This window comes from Beta vulgaris, chromosome 6 (genome assembly GCF_026745355.1).
Source record: "Beta vulgaris subsp. vulgaris cultivar EL10 chromosome 6, EL10.2, whole genome shotgun sequence".
NCBI classification, from domain to species: Eukaryota; Viridiplantae; Streptophyta; class Magnoliopsida; order Caryophyllales; family Amaranthaceae; genus Beta; species Beta vulgaris.
In genome coordinates this window covers 61,216,276-61,237,355 of record NC_079207.1, presented here as the reverse complement: position 1 = coordinate 61,237,355, position 21,080 = coordinate 61,216,276, and the positions used below count along the sequence as shown (strand labels likewise).

The following is a 21,080-nucleotide window of genomic DNA, read 5'->3' as shown; positions in this document are numbered from 1 at the left end:
GTTTTGATAGGATTTCTTAGTTGATAATTGACTGTCGATTGATTTGATTCCTTGTATTGATTTTTTTTAATGAATTCAAACGGTTTAAAGTTAATAAAATGATTCTCATACATTGAGTATATGAATATTGAGTCGTGTGTCGGCCATTGTGCCGACAAAATTATTGGTTCTGCCATCAAATAATTTTTAAAACACATTGTATTGGTGGATCTTGTTTCTTGTAGTCATATCTATTGATTTTCATCCGAAAACAATTTTCTAAAACCAGCCACATAAATATATGAATGATTTGCTTTGATACCACTAATATTATCATTATTCAATAATAAAAAAAACTAACCTTTAAATTCAAATTTCTCCTTTGACCAGACTAAACATAAAAAAATTTAATTATCCATCACAACACCAACTATAAATCACACAAAAACCCGAGTATCGAGAACTTACTATATTACTCAAAGTAGAACCAATAAATCACTGCACAAGGTTGTGAATTTTAGCAAATTTTATTTTCTTCTCACCCACTACAATTGTGCCTTACAATGTGCATTTCAACAAGGAAATTTAATTTCTAACAGTATAACACCGCACGCACGACGTACTACTTTCACCTAAGTCCTAACTGAAAAACTTGTATTCTATTTATTCTATCAATATCAATCTCTCCATTTCGGACCTTCCTAGAAACCAAAATAAACCAGGGGCGCATTAGCGCACACCAAAATCTCAAAAAATGAAACTACTCTTAAATCCCGATCGCATATATCCGTTAAACTCGCCGGTGCCGGCGAAATTTCCTACCGTTAGAACGACAAAATCTCAATTTCTTCAATTAATTTCAGTGAAAAACTACTGTCGGATGAGATGCAGGTTGACAATCAATGCCACAACGATTGATTCAATGAAAATGGAAAAATTAGGGTTTCCTGATGAAGATAACGGTCGAAATCCTGCGTTGTCAACGACGTATCGTAGTTCGGAACTTCCGAGGCCAAATCAAACAGTGCTAGAAGCTCAAGGCAGAGTTTGTACTGGTCCTACTCAGACGAAGCCTCTTACTCAAGAACAAGCTTTTAAGGTCTTGGATATTATATTGAAATCAGGTCCAATTCTTTGCTTTTTTTATACAGTATATATATTTTGTCTATCCAATGTGGTGTTTATTTTTCCGGTTTTTCAAGTGAGTTGTGCAGTCGACTTTGTTTTAATGGGATTGAGGCTCGGACATTGTTGTGGTGGTTGTTGTAGAGTTAAAGGAGATTTTTTTTTAGTGAAATGAATACACTTGTTTGGGTTATAATGGTATTGTGTAGGAACATGATCATGGAAGAAAAAAACTTAAATGGACCCGGTGCATACTAACTTAGTATGCACCGGGTTGGTAATTGATATTAACTTCATATAGTAAGTTTTATAGAGATATAGTGTACTTATAAACGATATAGTGGATTTTATCAACTGAAAATATATAGTGATATTATATGCAATATAATGAAGGATTTAATTTAATATAATATTTTAACATGCATGAAGATGTAAGTTGTCTAATATATATCGTGGCACGTGCTTTAACATATAGAAGTATGTAATTTCTAAATGATACAATGCTAAATGACATAGTGTCTAAATGATATAGTGATTGTATGCAGGATATAGTGAGTTTCTAAATGACATAGTGTGTTATTCAGAAATGATGTAAATTCTGCATGATATAGTATGTTTGTGAATGATAAACTAAGGTTTTTCATGATATAGTGGGTTTCTAGATGATATAGTGGATGGTTTAAAAATGATATAGTTTTTGCAAGATATAGTATATTTTTGAATGATGTAGTGAGTTTTTGTATGATATAGTGGGTTTCTGCATGATATGTAGTGGGATCCAACATGATATAATGGGTTTCTGAATGATATAGTGAAATGATACGTGAACCGGGTCATTGATCATGGAAAGGAATTTTAGTGATCTTGTTCGATTATAAAGTAAAAGCTAACCCACTTATTAATAGATGATGGTACAAGTGCTCCCTTTGTTTCCCTTATAATTTATCCTCTTTGTATTTTGGCACCAGTTTTATTTTTCACTTTGACCATCGTTTGTCACTGAGTTACCGTGACAGAGGGGAGACGAGTGAATGCAAGCGAAGAATGAATTCGCTAGATCCTACATGATATAATGGGTTTCTGAATGATATAGTGAAATGATACGTGAACCGGGTCATTGATCATGGAAAGGAATTTTAGTGATCTTGTTCGATTATAAAGTAAAAGCTAACCCACTTATTAATAGATGATGGTACAAGTGCTCCCTTTGGCCTTTGTTTCCCTTATAATTTATCCTCTTTGTACTTTGGCACCAATTTTATTTTTCACTTTGACCATCGTTTGTCACTGAGTTACCGTGACAGAAGGGAGACGAGTGAATGCAAGCGAAGAATGAATTCGCTACATGAGGTCAGAGAGAAGAGAAAGTGTGGTTGGGGTAATTTAAGGGGGGTTACTTTCGTAATCTCACATTGGAGAGATTTGGAGGGAATAGTTAATCATAGTTAGGAAATTCTAAATTTGGTATTGCTTTTTTAAGTTTTTCCACTTGTAAGGTAGTTTTGTAAAATAAATGTGATATAAGGTAGTTTCTTTTAAAAAAAGTGTCTTTAAAAGGTAATTTCTAACAATTTTTCCTTATAGTTAAAATTGTGCGTTCGCAAGCGTAAAGTCAAACTATCATTGGTGGATGAATGCACGTGGAAGTGAGGTCACTTGACCCTACTTGGGAAAAATAATATGAGAAAAAAACCTAAACTTTATTGTATAAATGTAAATAAAAGTGTTAATTTAGTAGTAAAATGGACCCCACTCAATAGTCTAAAAGGGACCCCGTTCTACATTAACATTATTGTTTTGGGTACTTATGATTAGTGACCCTGATGCATATAATTTCTGGACTCGCCAGCAAACTATGTACATTAGAAAAACAGAGGTAGTATTGTTTTTGGAAAGATGGTTTAACGACAATGCATATAGTATTGAAACTACATCACTAAAGTGTGCTTTTCTTCATCAATTATGCTTACCTCTCAACCACATATCTCTAGATCGATAATGGATGGGGATGGAAATTGATGAAGATAAATAGGTATTTGAGGATGGAAGCATTATCATGAATATTGCTATGCCACTTTCCTACACAAATTCAATAATAAATTTATTAGCATTATCACCATTTAGTTTCTGTATGACTAAACGCCGCCCTAGTTTTTCTTAGTATCGCCCTAAATACACCCAAAATACATAGAGGTTCCACCTCTATGTATTTATAATATTACCACTTCCCATTCCTTTTTTTAATCCCCCTTCATTCCTCCTTTTCACCTCTTATGTTCTCTTTCCTCATTTCCTCCATTGGACGTAGCTTGACATTTTTCGGCGAGCGTGACCCTTCGGCGACACATTAAATTCTCCAGCGAGTGAGACCCCTCCCGCGACAAATTAAATTCTCCGCCGAGTTTCATTATCGCCGACAACCCAAAAGAATGATGCTTTTTAAAAAAGAAAATATGGTGAGGCTTCTATGGTAGAGCACACCATAGCTCAGGCGCCTATTAGACGCCGCACCATTGCTTCCCATGGACGCTTGAGCCTATGATGGGGCGTCCATTGTTGACGCCTCACCATATTTAAAAAAAAGTTTTTTCAATTTTTTTTCTAATGATTGGAGGAAATGAAGGAGAAATGAGCATCAAAGATGTTGGAAAATAGAGATTGCAAAGGAATTAGGCGGGAAGAAAAGTGTGAGGTTGAAGGTGAAATGAGGAAAAAGAAGAGGAAGTTACTTCAATTGCATGAAATTTTGGGATTAAATATGGAGCAGCACCACGAGTTCTGGTTTGTGGAGTTACTGCAATTGCATAGAATCACAATTGAATTAAATATGAAGCAGCAAGAATTCTGGTTTGTGGGATGTGAACAACAATGAAGGAGGATTATTGACAGTTAAGTTTGGAGTGTTCAATCCAGTTGAGTATTGAATGTGAAGAATACTGTGATTATGGGATTGAATTATTGAAATAAGAGAAGAAGGTGAAAGATTTAACCTTAATTATGGGATTGACTTATTGAAATTAGATAGAGATTCTTTTTATTAAATAAGAGAAGAAGGTGAAAGATTTAACCTTAATTATGGGATTGAATTGGAGCGGTTGATTGAATATTATGGAGGTAGGAAGTTACTATATTCATGACAATTGATCTTAATTTTTTTTTCCTTTTTTCCCCTCACTATTTAACCCTATTCCGTTTCTTGTCTGGCCCTTAGGCAACTGCCCCTCTCTCCCATGCACAAATTTGGGTATGGAAAAAGGCAAAGTTATCAAGATTTTTGGCGAGGTGGTCAGCGCCGACGAACTTAGGTGCCGGAGTTGGGTGGAGGTATAATGGTGGCAGTCTTTAGTAGTGGTTGAAAAGTGGGAAAAGGGAGGAAAGGGAAGCCTGTAAGGGGTATGGTAGGTGTATAAAGTATAAAATACGGGACGAATGGGCGATACCAAGAAAAACTAGGGCCCTATTGAGCAAAACCCTTTATTGTTCCCTACTGACGCGTCACTAGAGTTTCTAATTATCTTATAATTGCGACGACATTAGTGGTGAAAGTTTGGTGTATAGTTTGGACTTATGCCTAGTCCAATACAATCCGAACAAAATTTGGATTTTAATTTTGCAATCCAAATCCAAACTAATTAGAAATTTGAGTCCAAACCAATCCAATCCAAATTTTCAAACAATATATTGGATCAAATATTTCCAAAATTTTAAACTCTATTCTTTTGATATAATAATTTAGGAACGAGCAGTCGAGCATAATGATAAGAGAATTAATTCATATAATCCCATAAAAATTCAGCAATATTAGCTAATGATTCATACAAGCCATAAATTTTATAAAAAACACTTAAGCCCAATCCCAAATATACAAATATACAATACAGAGAATATCTGCTATTCGGTTATATTGGATTTTTGAATTCAACCACCCTCAATCTAATCTAATCCAAAAATCCAAAATTTCAAAAGGAAAAAAAAAACTCAATTTGAATCCAATCCGAACATAGTTTGAGTTTACTAATTCAGTTTGGATTGGAGTGAATTTTGGTTTTAATCTGAATAACTTTCACCCCTAGACGGCATTGAGAATTCAAGCTTAAATAAACAAGTATTAATGCGTTGATACTTTATGTAGGATGTTATGTGGAACAAGATAAGTTATACCTGGTTGTTATGAAATGAAGAGAGTAATAAAGTACTTATATTGTTGTAATAATAACCAATGGACTTGCCTCTATATCCTTAGACATAGGTTCATCTTTTCTTGATGATGTGGTGCTTGGGATGAGTTTTAGTAATGCCACTTAGAGATGGGAAAAGTCATCCGATCTCAGGAATTCATCTTTCTGAAATACCCTCCTAGCTAGTCTGGAAAAACTATGAAGAATCTGCCACATCACTGCGGCTGTGATATTGGGCTGCATTTGCCGCAACCCATCCGCATTGACCATGAAAGTAGTTTGGTGACCACATCTGAACCTTGAAATTCTGGCCAAAATACGCATATATAAGAAATGTAAAAAATTGTCTTTGGGATTGTTTTTTTTTCCCCATCAGTGATGAATTCTTCATCCCTCTGGTTAGGAGTTAGGACACCCCTATGGTGATGCATATAGGGTGTGTTCTCTTCACCTTGAGTTGAGTTCCAATCTTGTAAGTTCCAATAAGTTGAAAAAGTTCCAATAAGTTGAGACAAGTTTCATTAAGTTCTAATAAGTTATAAGATAAGCTTTAATAAGTTCCAATAATTTCAATTTTGGTAAGTTCGGCAATATAAGGTGAGGAGAACTCGCCCATAGTTTTTTGTTTGGTTTTCTTTCCTTAAAATAATCATTTGTTATGGAAGAACTTTGCATTGTGAGAAGTCTGTAGATAAGTAGCTTTGTATTGTTTGAAGGTGCAGTTTCAATTACAAGAATGATTTAGTCAATTACAATAGGGAACGAATTGGGGTTTTGTGAATTTTCAAATAATTGGCCTATATAGATGAAGTAGATACATTTCCCGAGTATATATTAAAGTTTATCACAGTAAAGTTAGTATAGTGTAAGAAATACTCAAAACTGGAATACAAACAAAAGGTTCGCCTATGGTGAAAGAAGATGGGTTTTATTGCTTGTGGATGCTTAGTAATAATGACGCCAGCATATGGGGGTTATGAAGTTTATTGCTAGAAATCTGAAAGACTGTAGTGCTATCTATTCCATGACAGAACCACCATACAATGTCATTTAAGTTTCTCTGATCCTTTCTCCTCTGGCCCTTATGTACGGGGGAAAATGAAGTTTTTCACAGTGTTTTTCTGTGTATGATCAGCCAAGGGGGAGCTTAAAGATGATGATAAGGTCTCCAGAGCTCAGCTTGGTGCCTTCTTTGCAGGAATGACTATCCGGGCGAATGCCTTTCCTGAAGCTACTCAGTGGAGTGAAGGAGAAAGGCGCGCCATGAATGCTTTCTGGCCAGAGCTAGTTCGTAATCTTCCGCATGATGTGTTATTTATAGCTGATCCAGAAGGCTCTATAATGGGTTTGGGAAGTTGTGTTGGACCACAATATACAGGAAAAGATGCTGGGGAAATGAGGCTGGTTGGTGCTCTACGAGAAGTTCTTGCAGGAGGTCATCTAGGATACGAGGAAGTTCAAGGCGTTCTAAGAGATGTTCTACCTTTGGGATCTGAAGATACATCAACAGGGGTGAGCGAGTCATTGCTTTCAGCATTTTTGATAGGTCAACGCATGAACAGGGAAACAGATCGGGAGCTTAAAGCGTATTGTCTTGCATTTGATGATGAAGTTGGTAATGCCCCTCATTTGACAATTTATGGGGATAATACCCTTCTTGGCATATCCTTTAGAAGCTTGTTATGCTTACCTCTTTAAGGGGGAGTGTTTAGGTAAATGATTGATGAGGTTAATCATTTGAAATGCACTCCTTAACTCTTTCTTTTACTGGCTAACCAGGTCCTCCTCCAGTTGCTGATGTGGATTCCTTGACCCATTATGGTGAACCTTATGATGGCAATACACGCTTCTTTAGGAGCACGTTATTCGTAGCTGCTGTGAGGTCATGCTATGGTGAATCGTGCTTACTTCATGGTGTAGATTGGATGCCACCAAAGGTAAGTTTTTTGTGATAAGATTTACAAAGTCAATTAGAGAATTCATAGAGTTGTGGTTCTCTTTTATTTTAAATCTTCATCTGAAAGTGCCTAAAATCTGATTCAGACAATCTGTCTTATGATTTTACTCTGTGTTTCTATGATCTTTGCTAGTAGTGGCTGTACTGCATAATGGTTTTACTAGCATTGTGACACTATGGATGTGTTCTTTTACGCTGCTGTTCTTTTTTAAAAAATTAAAGAGCTTTGTATAGGGTGGTGTGACTGAAGAACAGATGCTGCAATTCATGGGGGCAAATACACGCTTGACAACATTGCAAGCAAAACTACTTCTTGAGGTTATCCTCTCTATTATGGTTTTGCACAATGTAAGCTTTCCTACTTGTTACTTGATCTTGACTTCATGATATTAACTTCTCCTTATTGCTTTCAGGATCCGAATGTGGGCTTTGCATATGTTAGCCTACGAGAAGGTCGGCCATCTCTGTAAGTGATAGTACTTGTAATTCTTCTACATATAATTTGTCTACTTGAAAAGAACTGTTAATGCCCTTTTCCTGTTGCCGTTTACACATTTAACAATTAGTCACTACACCGGATATAGTAGAGTGTAGTCATTAGACCTCACTGCTTGTCTTGTATCATGGAGCTTGGATCATTAATATGTATTCTTAGGCTTATTTGGGAACATGCATGTACTAGAGTTGTCATTTTACTGACCAGAAACATACTGAAGTGTCTAGAGTTTGGCCCGTTAAGCAGCTGTTGATTGTTCACCATTGACTTGTTCTGTGGCAAGTCACTTCTTTGTTACACAGAGTTCATTTTAAGGTTTAAGTGGCTTGGAAGCTACTGATAAAAACTTGTAAGTATCTGCAGATACTCATTGATTGGATTAAGAGAACACATAAAGAAACGTCCACCGCTGGCAACATCTGAAAAGGTTCAGCAGTTCGTAAGGGTGAGTTTGAGTCATATATTTCTTGCATTGCTTGTAGATTGTGATTGAGATTCTAGTGTGCATCATCATAAGTTCAGAGCTAGCCTTGTCTGATATGACCTTTGAATTGGGAGCTGCTGTGTTCTGAAGTTCACAAAGTCTCATTTCAGTTATATACGTCTACGTCTACTGCAATCGCCATAGTTAGTAGCATGATTTGAAGGACTTATTATTCTGAACTAAGATTACAAGAAGTTAAATGACTTGAACAGGCTCGGGGAAAGGAAGCAATTGTAGCTGGATTTTATCATGAAGGATATGAAGAACCACTATTAATGCTTATGAGGAGAAGAGGCATCCATGCTGGTTTAGTTGTCAAGGTTACAAAGCTCTCCTTGTTTTTCTCTTTATTGATATCTTGATTCTTGACTTTGGTTTGTTTATTTTCCTTTATTGAGCACTTTCTGAGAATGCTCATCTTAATATTCTGATCGGAGATGCCAATTTTTCGGCACATAATCTATTTATGGCAGTCCACGTTAAATTTTCAACCTGCATGATTCAGCTATTTTTGTTTAGGGTGAAGAAGGGGCGCTTTCTATGACAACCAGATTACGGCTAACAAATGCATCTAAAGGACTTCCTGTCAACTATTGTTCAGGATTTCGCTCATCAGTCAATGGAGCTGCATTGGAAGCTGATGGTCCTTTATTTTTCCCACCAACTATTTAGTGTCTAATATTCATCTTTGTTAATGGCTATTCCAGTTGTCCTTGTGATTAAACTTTTTAAGCTTAGAGGTGGCTTGTTTATGCTTCAGGAGTGTCACGGGAGACTTTCCGTTTAGAAGTGAATGCAAAAGACTATGGTTTTGATCCCTCTGATACTCCAAGGACTGATAGATCGGTAAGGGAGCTTAGTTTTATTTCTATTTGCATTTTATTCTTATTTTTGAGATCAGTTTTTACTTTGTTTATTTGCTTTCCGGATTGAAACTTGAAAGCTTGTGTTTGTGCCACATAGATTGCATGTTCAATATATCCTAATCACAAGCAATTTCAAATCAGCACAGCAGATATTCTTCCTGACATTACTGTCTTATAGTCCACCTTTGTTTGAATTACACATACAAATCTGATGTAGAGAAACACCTTCATGAATCTATGTTGAATCTTTGTGTTGTATTCTATCCATTGTGATCTCACAAGCAGTTTCTAGGTTTGGAATGGGGTCTTTCCACCAAAGTACCTATCGAGATTATTGAAACTCCAACATTGGTATGGTCACTTTGACACTTTTGGCACTCTTGGACATGTACTTGTGTCCAACACCAGTACCGAGTCCATTACAGTATTTTGATATTTTTATAAAATGTAATGTTGGCAAAAGAGTGAAAGAGATTGTCGGCGAGTTTATGTTGTTGTGGCTTGATATGAATACTTATGGGTGTCTTGGAGTAGGACATAAGGCATTTGCCTTGTTTTTGAAAAGTTTGAGATACATCAATACATGTGTTTGACTCAAGGCCAACTGAAAATTGAGTCCAGATGTTGATCTATTTAAAATAAGGAGATAAAAAACTAACCTCTGCGTATCTTATGTTTGGTTATGTGCTGTGTTATCATTACCTTTTTCCAACTCTTCACCCAAGTTTGAACTTTGAACCATTGGAGAGCTGTTAGAGAAGTAGGAAGAGGGTGGAGGGGGGGGGGGGTCTTTCCTCTTGCTCACACAGCCCACTTTACCATATTTTGGTTTAGCCTGTGATGGCAGCCCAGTTAAGGTCCAAGTCTTGAGAAAGTATATTTACTATAATTTTAATCTAAGATCATGTAAAGCTCTTTACAATTTGGACCTCTTCCAAAGGTACGCGTTTGAGAACTTTGGCAATTCTGCAGGTAGCGAAGAACATAGAGCTTGGTATAGCAGCACTTAGTGGCGAGAAGGGACCTGCATATGATCGAATTGTCTTAAATGCTGGAATTGCGGATCACTTGTTAGGCAGTGATGGTGCAGAAGATATTACTGCAGCTCTGGATAGAGCTAGAGAGGCCATTGACAGTGGGGAGGCCCTGAAGAGGCTCTTAAATTATATCAAGATTTCACATAGAGTGTAGTGAAGAGCTCTCTTGTGTGCTGGTGCTTTATGTATATCAAATCCAAATGTGTAATTAGATTCTTTGTTTCTGTAATAGTCTGCCACTTTAGTGTCGTTGAGATGGTAATTTTAGGCTCCATGTTTACCATCTTTCACAAGAAAGAGCTTGTGATAGGTGTGTTGAAGTGTCAGAAATTTTGTTAATGTAATTTCATACAACCTATTTTCTAAAGATGCCCACAAGGCCAAGTCAATTAAGGATAAAATGTTGGAACCTCATGGGTAAGGATAAGGTAATGAAATTGATAGAAAAATTCATAGATCTAGGTGGGATAAGAGAATTGATAAAGGGAATAGAGATGATGATAGAGATCATACTGAAAATAGAAAAATTCCTTACGAGTATGACTTATTTGCACGAAGTGAAAAAAAATGCGATATTTGTTATTTAATAGAACAAATACTTATACCTTAATTGAATATGTCAATGCCAAATCAATAGTAGCAAAGAAACGGTAACTTTTCGTATAACCTTTTGAGTTGCAATGATTCAACTTTATTTTGTGATGCTTCCTTTGTATCGGTAAAAAAAACTAATATGAATTCGATGCATATTGAGGGCCTGTTTTTCCCAACTTATTTTCAGTTCAATCCAGTTCAGTTCAATTCAATTCAGTTCAGATCAATTTAGTTCAATTCAGTTCACTTCAGCTCTGGAAAAATACTTTTACTCTCACATATCACTATTCATTTCAGTTCAGTTCAGTTCAATTCAGTTCAGTTCAATTCAGTTCAGTTCAGTTCAGTTCAGTTGAGCTGTTTTATGCCGAAGAGAACATGCTCTAACTTAGTGTACAACTTATCTATCTCACGTGAGTTTTGATGATTACAACTTTCCGTTTTTCCCCCGTTCAGTCTTCCGCTCTTTTCTCTTTTCTGATAACTTCTCTCTCCTCTAATAACTTCACTCTCCTGATAGTTTATTTTTAAAATAATATAGTGTATTTTGAAATAATATAGTGTATTTTAAAATCATAGTGTTTTGCTGAGTTTTTCGGCATGATAGTGTTGCATGTTATAGTGTATATTGACATGATATAGTGTATTTTGAAATGATATAGTGTATTTTGAAATGATAGTGTTTTGTTGTATTTTTTGAAATGATAGTGTTGCATGATATAGTGTGTTTTGACATAATATAATGTATTTTGAAATGTTATAGTGTAGTTTATTTGTATATTACACAAAATTATCATAATCGATCATTATAGTGTTTGACATAATAGTATATTTTGACATGATATAGTTTATTTTAGAATGATATAGTGTATGTTTGTTCTGAACAATTGTTTTTGTTAAAATTTTAGGGCGAAGATCGCCCAGATTTTGGAAGGCGGGAGTGACTAGTTTGTAGTGGGGACACGAGTCTAGACTTGGTCCACACTATTTTTGATGTGAATCGGATCCACACAGACGGATTGTTGGATCACAGTTATCATATATTTCTTTAATGTTTGTAATAATCGCAATGCACCTTTTATTATCAAGTGTTCTTTTTCTCCTTACACATGGGCATACTAGCATTTTTTTTGCACGCGATGCGTGCTTGAATTCTTTTTAAGATAGAAATTCGGTTTTTTTCGACTTATGTAAAAGTCAAAATTTGAACATGAGATATACAAAATATAATTATTTTTAGTTACAAAATGTAATTGGTTTAGTCTCTGTCACTTAAGTCTCTCACCCGTCCTTTTTTTTTTTTTTACTTTTCAAGGTCAAAATTCTATGAGCAAAATAGAAATTTTATTGAATTTATCTATGATTTCTAATATTATAATTTTTTAGTTGATTTTTAGATTAAGTACACTACTTCATATATTGTGAAGAAAGTGGACACTTGGATTTCAAGTCAAATTTTTGTGAGTATGTATTGACGTTGTAGTGTATTGGTTGTAGTTTGTCAGGTAATTTTTTGGTTTTTGTAAAGTTTCATCATTTGAGTGATTTGTATAATGTAAATTATGCAATTCTATGATTTAAGTTGACTTGTGAGTGACTGTTATAATTTTATTTCCAATATTTTTATTTGAATCTCCCTTTGGTTTGTAAGTGGATTTGTAATTTTAAAGGAAGAGGGGTAAAATTTCACTCGGGGACAACAATCCCCCCCCCTTCCCTTATATAATAGAGATATGTTGTACTTTAATTCTTGAATGATATTTTACATAAACCTTTTTACCTTGATAATTAATCACTATTATATAATAGAAAGAGATAGGTCCAAATATATGTAAAAGTTTCATTATATATAGGAAACACTATGAAAAAGTAAATAATTTTTTTCCTTGTCTAACTTCTAAATTATGATTTCACTACAAATACACCTCAATTTTTTTTCCTTGTCTAACTTCTAAATTATGTGTGCACACATTGATATTTAAAAATTTTCATCGTTTCAATTTTTGTCCTTTATTTTTTAAAATTTTAACACTTTGAGCTTCAATTATATTTGAAATGAAATTTTGATTTTTTTTCATACACAATTTGATATTGGATTTTTTTTATAGAAAAACATAAATCGTTACTTTTCGCAAATTGATTTAGTCTTTTTTCTGAAAATGGATTTTTGCAAAAATTGTTCGCAAAAAGTTTGATATTGTTTTGTTTTTCAAAATTTATTTCAGAACATGGACTTTTTTCAAAAGTTATGGGCAAAAATTTTAATATTGGCATTTTTTAGAAAAAACTAAATTTGTTTTATATAAAAATGAATTAAATTTAAGTCTGATTGTATAAAAGCCCTTTTGAACTCATTGTTGTCATCTCCATTTTTTTAACTACATAACAATCAACTAATTTGCTATTGTTTATTTCAACTAATGTGAAATAATTTTGAAGTTTAAAAGAATTATGTACCTTTTTCGAAGTTCGCAAATTGTCGATGGAGAATGTGCGATACCGTCAAAATTTATGTTTTTTCAATTTGTGTTTATAGGTAACTTTCTGAGTATGTAATTGTGAATGGTTCTTGAGAACAGTGATTTGTAAGTAAATTTTTGTAGTAAATGTTTTTGTATGTATTGACGTTCTAGGTTATTAGTTTTACTTTGTATATTAATTTTAAGTGTTAATAAAGTTTTCTGATTATTTGAGTGATTTGCATGATTTTACTAATGATTTTCTTAATTGTATGAGTGATTTGTAAAGTTTCTTCTTTTAAGTGATTTGTAAGTGAGTGTTAAATTAATTTTCGGTAGTTTTTTTGAGTCCCGATTTTATTTTTGAGATTCCTTTTGTAATTTAGAAAGGAAAGGGGGGCATAATAGTCAGTCCAAAAGAGGACACCGTAACTCCTCTTTCCTTATATAATAGAGATTACAACGATTGAAAGAGGCAAAAATTGCTGGGACATATGTTTGGAAAAGCCCTCTGTCGATGTTGTTGGATTGAGATTTGCTCAAAATCCTCCTTTGACTCAACTTTTGATCAAAATGGTGTGATGATAAGGGAGATTTTCTTTGTTTTAGTTGTAATTATGTTTTGAACCGTTGAAAAGGTATTCAAAGTTTAGGAAAGTAATGATCAGTATAAATTTTGGTTTAGCCTTCAATCTTTTGAGTTCCGATTTTAATTTTAAGATTCCTTTTGTAATTTAGAAAGGGAAGGGGGGTAAAATAGTCAGTTCAAAAGAGGACACCATAGCTCCCCCCTTCCCTTATATAATAGAGATATGAAATATTGTGTATCCTTTCTCTATGTTGCAATTATAAAACGGAGGAAATACCATTTCAGAATGTCCCAATCAAAAGTTAGAATTTAGTTAACATACTATTATTGTTAATTACTCCCTCCGTTTTTATTTATTTGCTCATTTTTGTTTAAACAAGAATTTAGGAGATATCCCTTTCATTTTTTTTGGTGTACTTTTTGACCTCTTTAGCATTAAATAAGATAGGAAAAGGAAATAAAAGTAAAACTTTTTGGTGGAAGAAGAGAGGAAATAAATATAATACTATTACTTTTTGGTGGGCCAAGTCTCCTAATAAGAAAAGTTGAAACAATGTAGCAAATAAAAAAACAATCTGACTTGTGTGGACCCGGTTCAAGTTAACATTAGTGTGCACCAGGCAAAACAACATATCATTACTGAACAATCCACTATATTATGCGAGAACCCACTATATTATGTAGATTTCCACTATATCACTCAGACCCACACTATATCATGCAGAAACTCACTATATTATTCAGACACACTATATCATTCAAACACACACATACTATATCATACAGAAACTCACTATATCATTCAGACACAAACTATATCATACAGAAACTCACTATATCATTCAGAAACACATTATATCATGCAGAAACTCACTATATCATTCAAACACACAATATATCAAGCAGAAACTCACTATATCATTTAGACACTCATTAGATCATGGAGAAACTAAATCATTCCATATGTTAGAACACGTGCCATGATCTATACTACGCAACTTAGATCTTCTTATATGTTAAAATATTTTAATTAATTCCTCTATTGTATCGCATATAATTTTACATTATGTTTTTCGTTAATAAAATATACTATATTGTATATAAGTTCACTATATCTCTGTAGAATTCACTATATGAAGTTAATATCTTACCAATCCGGTGCACATTAAGTTAATGTGCACCTGGTCCATTTGAGTTTTTTTATAAAAAAAAAGTAACCTTTAAAGAAAATGTAACAAATAAATAAAAGCGGATGGAGTAAGTTATCTCTCTACTTGTTTTTATCTTTTATGCCCTATAGCAATGTTAATTAGCTTTTGAATAAAGGCGTACTTAGTAGCATTGGTACTCAGAGCATCCACAATGGAGAGGATTTCATCTCCTTTTAGCTCTCTCTCTCCTCAAAAAGGAGCTCCTCTCCATTGTAGACCAAAGCAAGAGGATCCTCTTAGTAAGAGGATTGAAGGAAATCCTCTTTTTGTAGAGGAAATGGAGTCTCGGCCCTTGTGCCGAAGAGGGTGATGAGTCAGCTGCAAAACGCAGCTCCTTCCCCTTGTCTGCGTTTTCACAAAAAATGCTGAATTTTTTTTTTTTTCTGTTGTGGGCCCACTTGATAGTTGTTTAAGTTTTGGTTGGATATTGTCTTTCTCAAAGGGTCACTAATTTTAGCAACAACTATAAAAATAATTTAGATTCAAAATTTTATATAATAAAATATACTATTGGACATGTTTTATTTTTCTCTATAAATAGAGTCCAATTTTACCATAGTTTGACACACTTTTTTTTACCACATTTCTCTCTTTCTTTACTTACTCTATAATAATCAATTCATCCCTCTTTAAAAGTTTGATAATTATGGATGACAATAATCCAAATTACAGAAATAATTAAACGCCCAAAATGATCCAAACTTCCATCACAATCCAAATAATATTCAGTTTATCCAAGTATTTTTAACAATCCTCAATTCCAGATGGCATTTCAGTTTTTTAGTAGTGAATCAAGGCAAAATGATGTTCAAATAACACCACAAAATCCTCATTACTCTTCTTCAAACCAAAATGAACTTGATACTTCCCAAAATATTCCAATGTTTCCCATGTCTCAATATTTTGGTGGTGAACCAATTGAGCATTCTCCAGGAGGGGACGGTAGTAGTAGTAGGACCCCAAATGAAGAAATAAGTAGAGCGCAACATCTAGAAGACATTGATGAAGTTGTTGTTCAATTATTTCCGGAGGAAGTACCAAAAAGAGACTCCGAAGGTGACTTTCAATATAAAAGAAGATGAAGCTCTAGTCTCTGCTTACATCAACGCGGTGGAGACACGGGGAAAGGGACTAATCAATCAATGGAGTTTCATGGAAAACTATTTTGGAACTTTATGAGGCTGCACGCCATACTAATCCAACTGAGTTGAAAGAAAGCACTATAAAATCATTGCAAAATCGTTGGGATCACATTAATCGCACTGTTTCAAGATGGCTCGGTGTATGGCAAGTGTCTAAGAGACAAAAAAAAAGTGGACAAACAGAGGAAGATGTGGAGGACAACACTCATGAGAGTTATTCGAAATTGTATCATGGTAATAGATTTAATTTAATGCATGCATGGAAAATCATGAAGACCAGAACAAAAGGCAACCCACTGTGGCATTCAATGTTCCTCAGAGAGTGGGGAAGCTCTAAGAGGTCGGAACCAGATACACAGACTGAAGAAATTGGAAAGGTAGGCCGGATGGCCAGAAAAAAGCAAAGAGGAAAGCAAAAGAAGTTGCTACTGCCAGTACTATAAACCTTGACTCTTTTCAAGCATCTCTAGAAGACATTAATGATAGAAGGAACAATATAGGAGAACAGATGCTAGAACTCATGAAGGAACAAAGTGAAGAGAAGAAAAGGCAAAAACAGCAAGAGGCAAAGATGCGTATGTTAAGTATGTTGATGGCAAAACCCGTTCTCGACGAAGATGACAAGGAATTGTACTTGAAACTTAAGGAGGAGTTTAAGAATATGTATTATTAGTGTTAAGGTGTCTAGATGTGTTGTAATATGTTAAATATCTTAATGTTTGTTGTTGTTGTCAACCTTTTAAATTAGTGTAAGTGTGTTAAGTACATTTCCTATTTTAGTATGTTAAGTATCTTATTGTTTGTGGGTTATTGTAAACTTTTCAAGTTATTGGATGTGTTGTTGTTAATTTTTGGTGGAGTTCAAATTCTATTTTTCGTTGTTCAGCTAAATCATATAATTTACTATTGGAGTACTTGAAAAAATTTTGGTAGTGATTTGTCAAATCATGTCATATAGCTAAATGATGGTGTATGTCCCCTACAACTTTTTGCATTGTCTAGTCATATCAAATAATTTACAGACGGTGTAATATAATTTTTATTTCAGTCATATCTGAAAAGTATTCTAATCATTTCAAGAGTTGTCCAATATTAACTTTTACTTTCCAGTCAATTATCTGAAAAGTGTTCCTAAATCATTTCAGGAGTTGTCCAAAATCTTATCTTCTCCCTCATTCAAGATTTTTTTTAAAAATTGTGTGGTTAGAAAAAAAAAGGCATGTAAAGTATTAACATTCAAATTGTCTATATATTCTGAAATCTATTCAGCACTATCTACACAACAATCTACTAAAAAGCTATTATCCTTTACTTACAAATTCACCTTCAAATATATCTAAATTAAAATGATTTGACAATAATTCTTCTAGTTCAAGTGATGAAATATATGATAACATGATGTTGGATTGGGTTGAAGAGAGTGAGAGTTTGCGACTTACAGAGCAGGCAATAACTTATGTTGTTGCCTCAACCATTCAACAAAACGTGCCAAATAGGTCAAGTAAGAAGAAACGAAGGAAAGTTGTTCCTAGAGATCGCGAGGGGGCTAACGAGAGATTAATTAGGGACTACTTTTGTAACCAGCCGTTGTATGACGAAGGCCAGTTTCAGCGAAGGTTTCGCATGCGAAAGGAGGTTTTCCTTCGCATTCTAATGCTTTGGCTGCAAGTGACTCCTTCTTCAGACCGAGCCAAGATTCTACTGGGCGATTAGGTGCATCAACTCTACAAAAATGCACTGCAGCAATACGACAATTAGCATATGGTACTTCAGCTGACCAAGTTGACGAATATCTGAAGTTGGGTGCAAGTACGGCAAGAGAATGTCTTACCCACTTTGTTAACGGGGTGACAGCTCAATTCTCGAACGATTACCTAAGAAGGCCCACGGATGAAGATCTTCACCGTCTTCTAAGTGAAGGAGAAGTCGTGGATTTTGGGATGATAGGAAGCATTGATTGCATGCATTGGAGTGGAAAATTGTCCAGTTGGATGGAAAGGAATGTACCAAGGTAGATCTCGAACAGCTACTATCATTTTAGAAGTGTTGCTTCTAGAGATCTTGGATTTGGCATGCATTTTTTGGGATACCTGGGTCGTGCAACGATATCAACGTACTACAACGTTCTCCTGTGTTTGATGATATTCTTAATGGTCGAGCACCAAACGTCACTTATACAGTTAATGGAAACACCTATCATATGGCATACTATCTCACAGACGGGATATATCCAAAGTGGGCAGCATTTGTTGATGCCATAACCGCTCCTCAAACTCCTAAACAAACGATGTTCACCCAGCGACAAGAGAGTGCTAGAAAAGATGTGGAGCGTGCCTTTGGGGTGTTACAAGCTCGATTTGCAATAATACGTCAACCAGCACTAGCATGGAGTATCGACCTACTATGGAAAATCATTATGACATGTATTATCATGCATAACATGATAGTGGAAGATGAACGAGATACCTATGCAAATTATCAAGATCCAAGTGAATTTGCCCAAGAACGACCTTCAAATCAAGGTGAATCATCCAGAACCGTTGTTGAGCCATTTACCATCATAGATAGAGGACGGTATAGTGAGGATAGAAACTTCATAACTTTTTCACTCGGAGGGAAGTTCTTCATGATAGGAATATCCATATGACTTTAAAGAACGATTTGGTCGATCACATATGGAACAAGTTCGGGGTTCGACATGAATAGTAATATGTACTGTACATCGGCTTTGTGTATTTTTAGTACACTAGGGGAAAAAACAGAAAAGGCTGCGCAGGAAGGGCTGCGCTTTTCGTAAAAGCGCAGCCCTACTAGTGAAGGGCTGCGCTTTTTTAAAAAAGCGCAGCCCTTCTGTAGGTAAGAAGGGCTGCGCCTTTTAAAAAGCGCAGCCCTACTAAGTGAAGGGCTGCATAAAAAAGCGCAGCCCTTCTGCTATGTAGGGCTGCGCTTTTTAAAAATGCGCAGCCCTTCTGCTTAGTAGGGCTGCGCTTTTTTAAAAAAGCGCAGCCCTTCCTGAAAAAATTTGAAATTTCGGAATCGCGGGCTTTGAAATATTGAGCGGGGATTCGTCAAATATATTATCCCTCATTCTCTCTCTCTCTCACGTCCCTCATTATTCCTTTCCTCCTTCTCTCTCATCCCTCTCTTCTCTCTCATCCTCTCTTCTCTCTCAAAAACTCCCATAAACATTTGCGACAAAAACCTTGAAATGATTTGCACTAAACATGGCGACGGAGTCCGATTGCCTATTGTGATACCTTTTCGGAAGCGGAACGGGCCAACGAGTCAAACTCACAGACACGCGGTGACGTTTAGGCTTTTTAAGCCATCCGAGTTCGTTTAAGCCTCCAAATAGCCATTTTAAGTTTTTCCGAAATTTTTTTTTCCCTTAAATTATGTATTAGTGGTTTTGTTTTATGTATTTAAACATTATTAGGTTAATGTTTGGAGGTAGTTCTTGTATTTTCAGATCTATAATGTTCTTGTATACTTCTCTTTGTTTATATAATTTGATTAATGTTCTTGTATACTTCTCTTTGTTTTGATTAATGTTCTTGTATACTTCTCTTTGTTTATTTTGATTAATGTTCTTGTATACTTCTCTTTGTTTATTTTGATTAATGTTCTTGTATACTTCTCTTTGTATATAATTTCTTGTATTTTCATCTTTGTTTTGATTAATGTTCTTGTATACTTCTTGTATACTTCTCTTTGTATATTAGTTTTTGTTCCTTTTTTTCATTTTCGTTTCATTCTTTTTATTGTTTTGGGTTTAGTATTTTCGTTTCGTTTCTCTTCTCTTCTGTTTAATTTCAGAAAATGTGAGATTATGAGTAAAAAAATGTCAAAAAAAAAAAAAATTTTTTTTTTTGGTAGGAAGGGCTGCGCTAGTTAGGAAAAAGCGCAGCCCTTCTAGCTCAGAAGGGCTGCACTTTTTCCAAACTAGCGCAGCCCTTCTAGCTTAAGGGCTGCGCTTTTCTAGCGCAGCCCTACTTAAAAAGTGAAGGGCTGCTACTGAAAGGGATGCTGTCAAAAAGCGCAGCTCTACATGCCTTTTTTAGCGCAACCCTTCTTCATTTTTCCACTAGTGGTATTTAAATATTAGTGTATCGTACATCGTGTGTTCTTTTATTGTTCGTCAAATGCAATTTATGTTTTTTTATATAATTGTGTTAATTTATTTTAGGGATTACAAATTTATACAAGCGTAGTAGTTAAAGATGGCATTAATAAATTTTAATTATACACAGATTAATAATATGAAACATACCATCAAAACTATAATTATCAAAATAAATTAGAGAATACATTGTGGGGTATGTGTAAAGTAAGAAGAAGAGGATCCTCTTTGTTGTAGAAAAATATATGGAGATGTTAAAAGGAAGAGGATGAGTTAGTGGGAAATGAGGTGGAGGAAAGAGAAAATGAGGTGTCAAGAGGAGAAAAGGAGAGAGAAAATATAAGAGGAAGATGACCTCCTCTCCATTGTGGATGCTCTCAATACTTAAGCCTAGAGCCGACAAAAGAGTTAGTTATGTCTTTTCGAGTTCTATCAAAAAACAAAGTTGAATTACCCTCAAATCCTCAATTCTTTCCCGACTCATTAATAACTCAGTCACCTGAGTCCTGACCAGTATGTTTATCCATGGCCCGCATATATACGAGTAAGTAGGGACATTTTTACCGTGTTCAACATGTTTCATAGAATAGGGTCTTAGTTGTGAGGACCCTAAAATAGAGAAAGTCCAAGTAGTAAAAAGAAAAGGTTTATTGACTTTCTAGTTCCCACAATATTCATACGTATTTTTAATCTTCTACAAGTCTTAATTCCCGAAACCGTTCACCTTCTCATTTTTTTTGGGAAAATGCATTCACCTTATATTGATTACTCGTAATTCAAGCCTCTAATTATCACTTCAACATAATTTTTCAATCCATATTTCCAATTAACCTCAAATGACAC

The 21,080-nt window shown here is 34.8% G+C and overlaps 1 protein-coding gene across 1 annotated transcript; it reads left to right on the top strand.

The window, feature by feature from the left end:
• The first annotated feature begins 619 nt into the window (after positions 1-619).
• On the top strand, positions 620-10,489 carry LOC104897274 (hypothetical protein). Its single transcript, XM_010684120.3, has 10 exons — positions 620-1,103; positions 6,418-6,897; positions 7,062-7,219; positions 7,474-7,557; positions 7,653-7,705; positions 8,099-8,180; positions 8,432-8,539; positions 8,739-8,862; positions 8,980-9,065; positions 10,058-10,489. The coding sequence occupies exons 1-10, from the start codon at positions 734-736 to the stop codon at positions 10,274-10,276; spliced, it is 1,764 nt and encodes a 587-aa protein (XP_010682422.2). The 5' UTR covers positions 620-733; the 3' UTR covers positions 10,277-10,489.
• The last annotated feature ends 10,591 nt before the right edge of the window (positions 10,490-21,080 follow it).

Coding starts and splice junctions, on each gene's coding strand:
- LOC104897274 (XM_010684120.3), top strand. CDS start 734: ATGAAACTACTCTTAAATCCCGATCGCATATATCCGTTAAACTCGCCG. Junction 8,540..8,738: donor ATGCTGGTTTAGTTGTCAAG/GTTACAAAGCTC, acceptor ATTTTTGTTTAG/GGTGAAGAAGGGGCGCTTTC. Junction 9,066..10,057: donor CTCCAAGGACTGATAGATCG/GTAAGGGAGCTT, acceptor GCAATTCTGCAG/GTAGCGAAGAACATAGAGCT.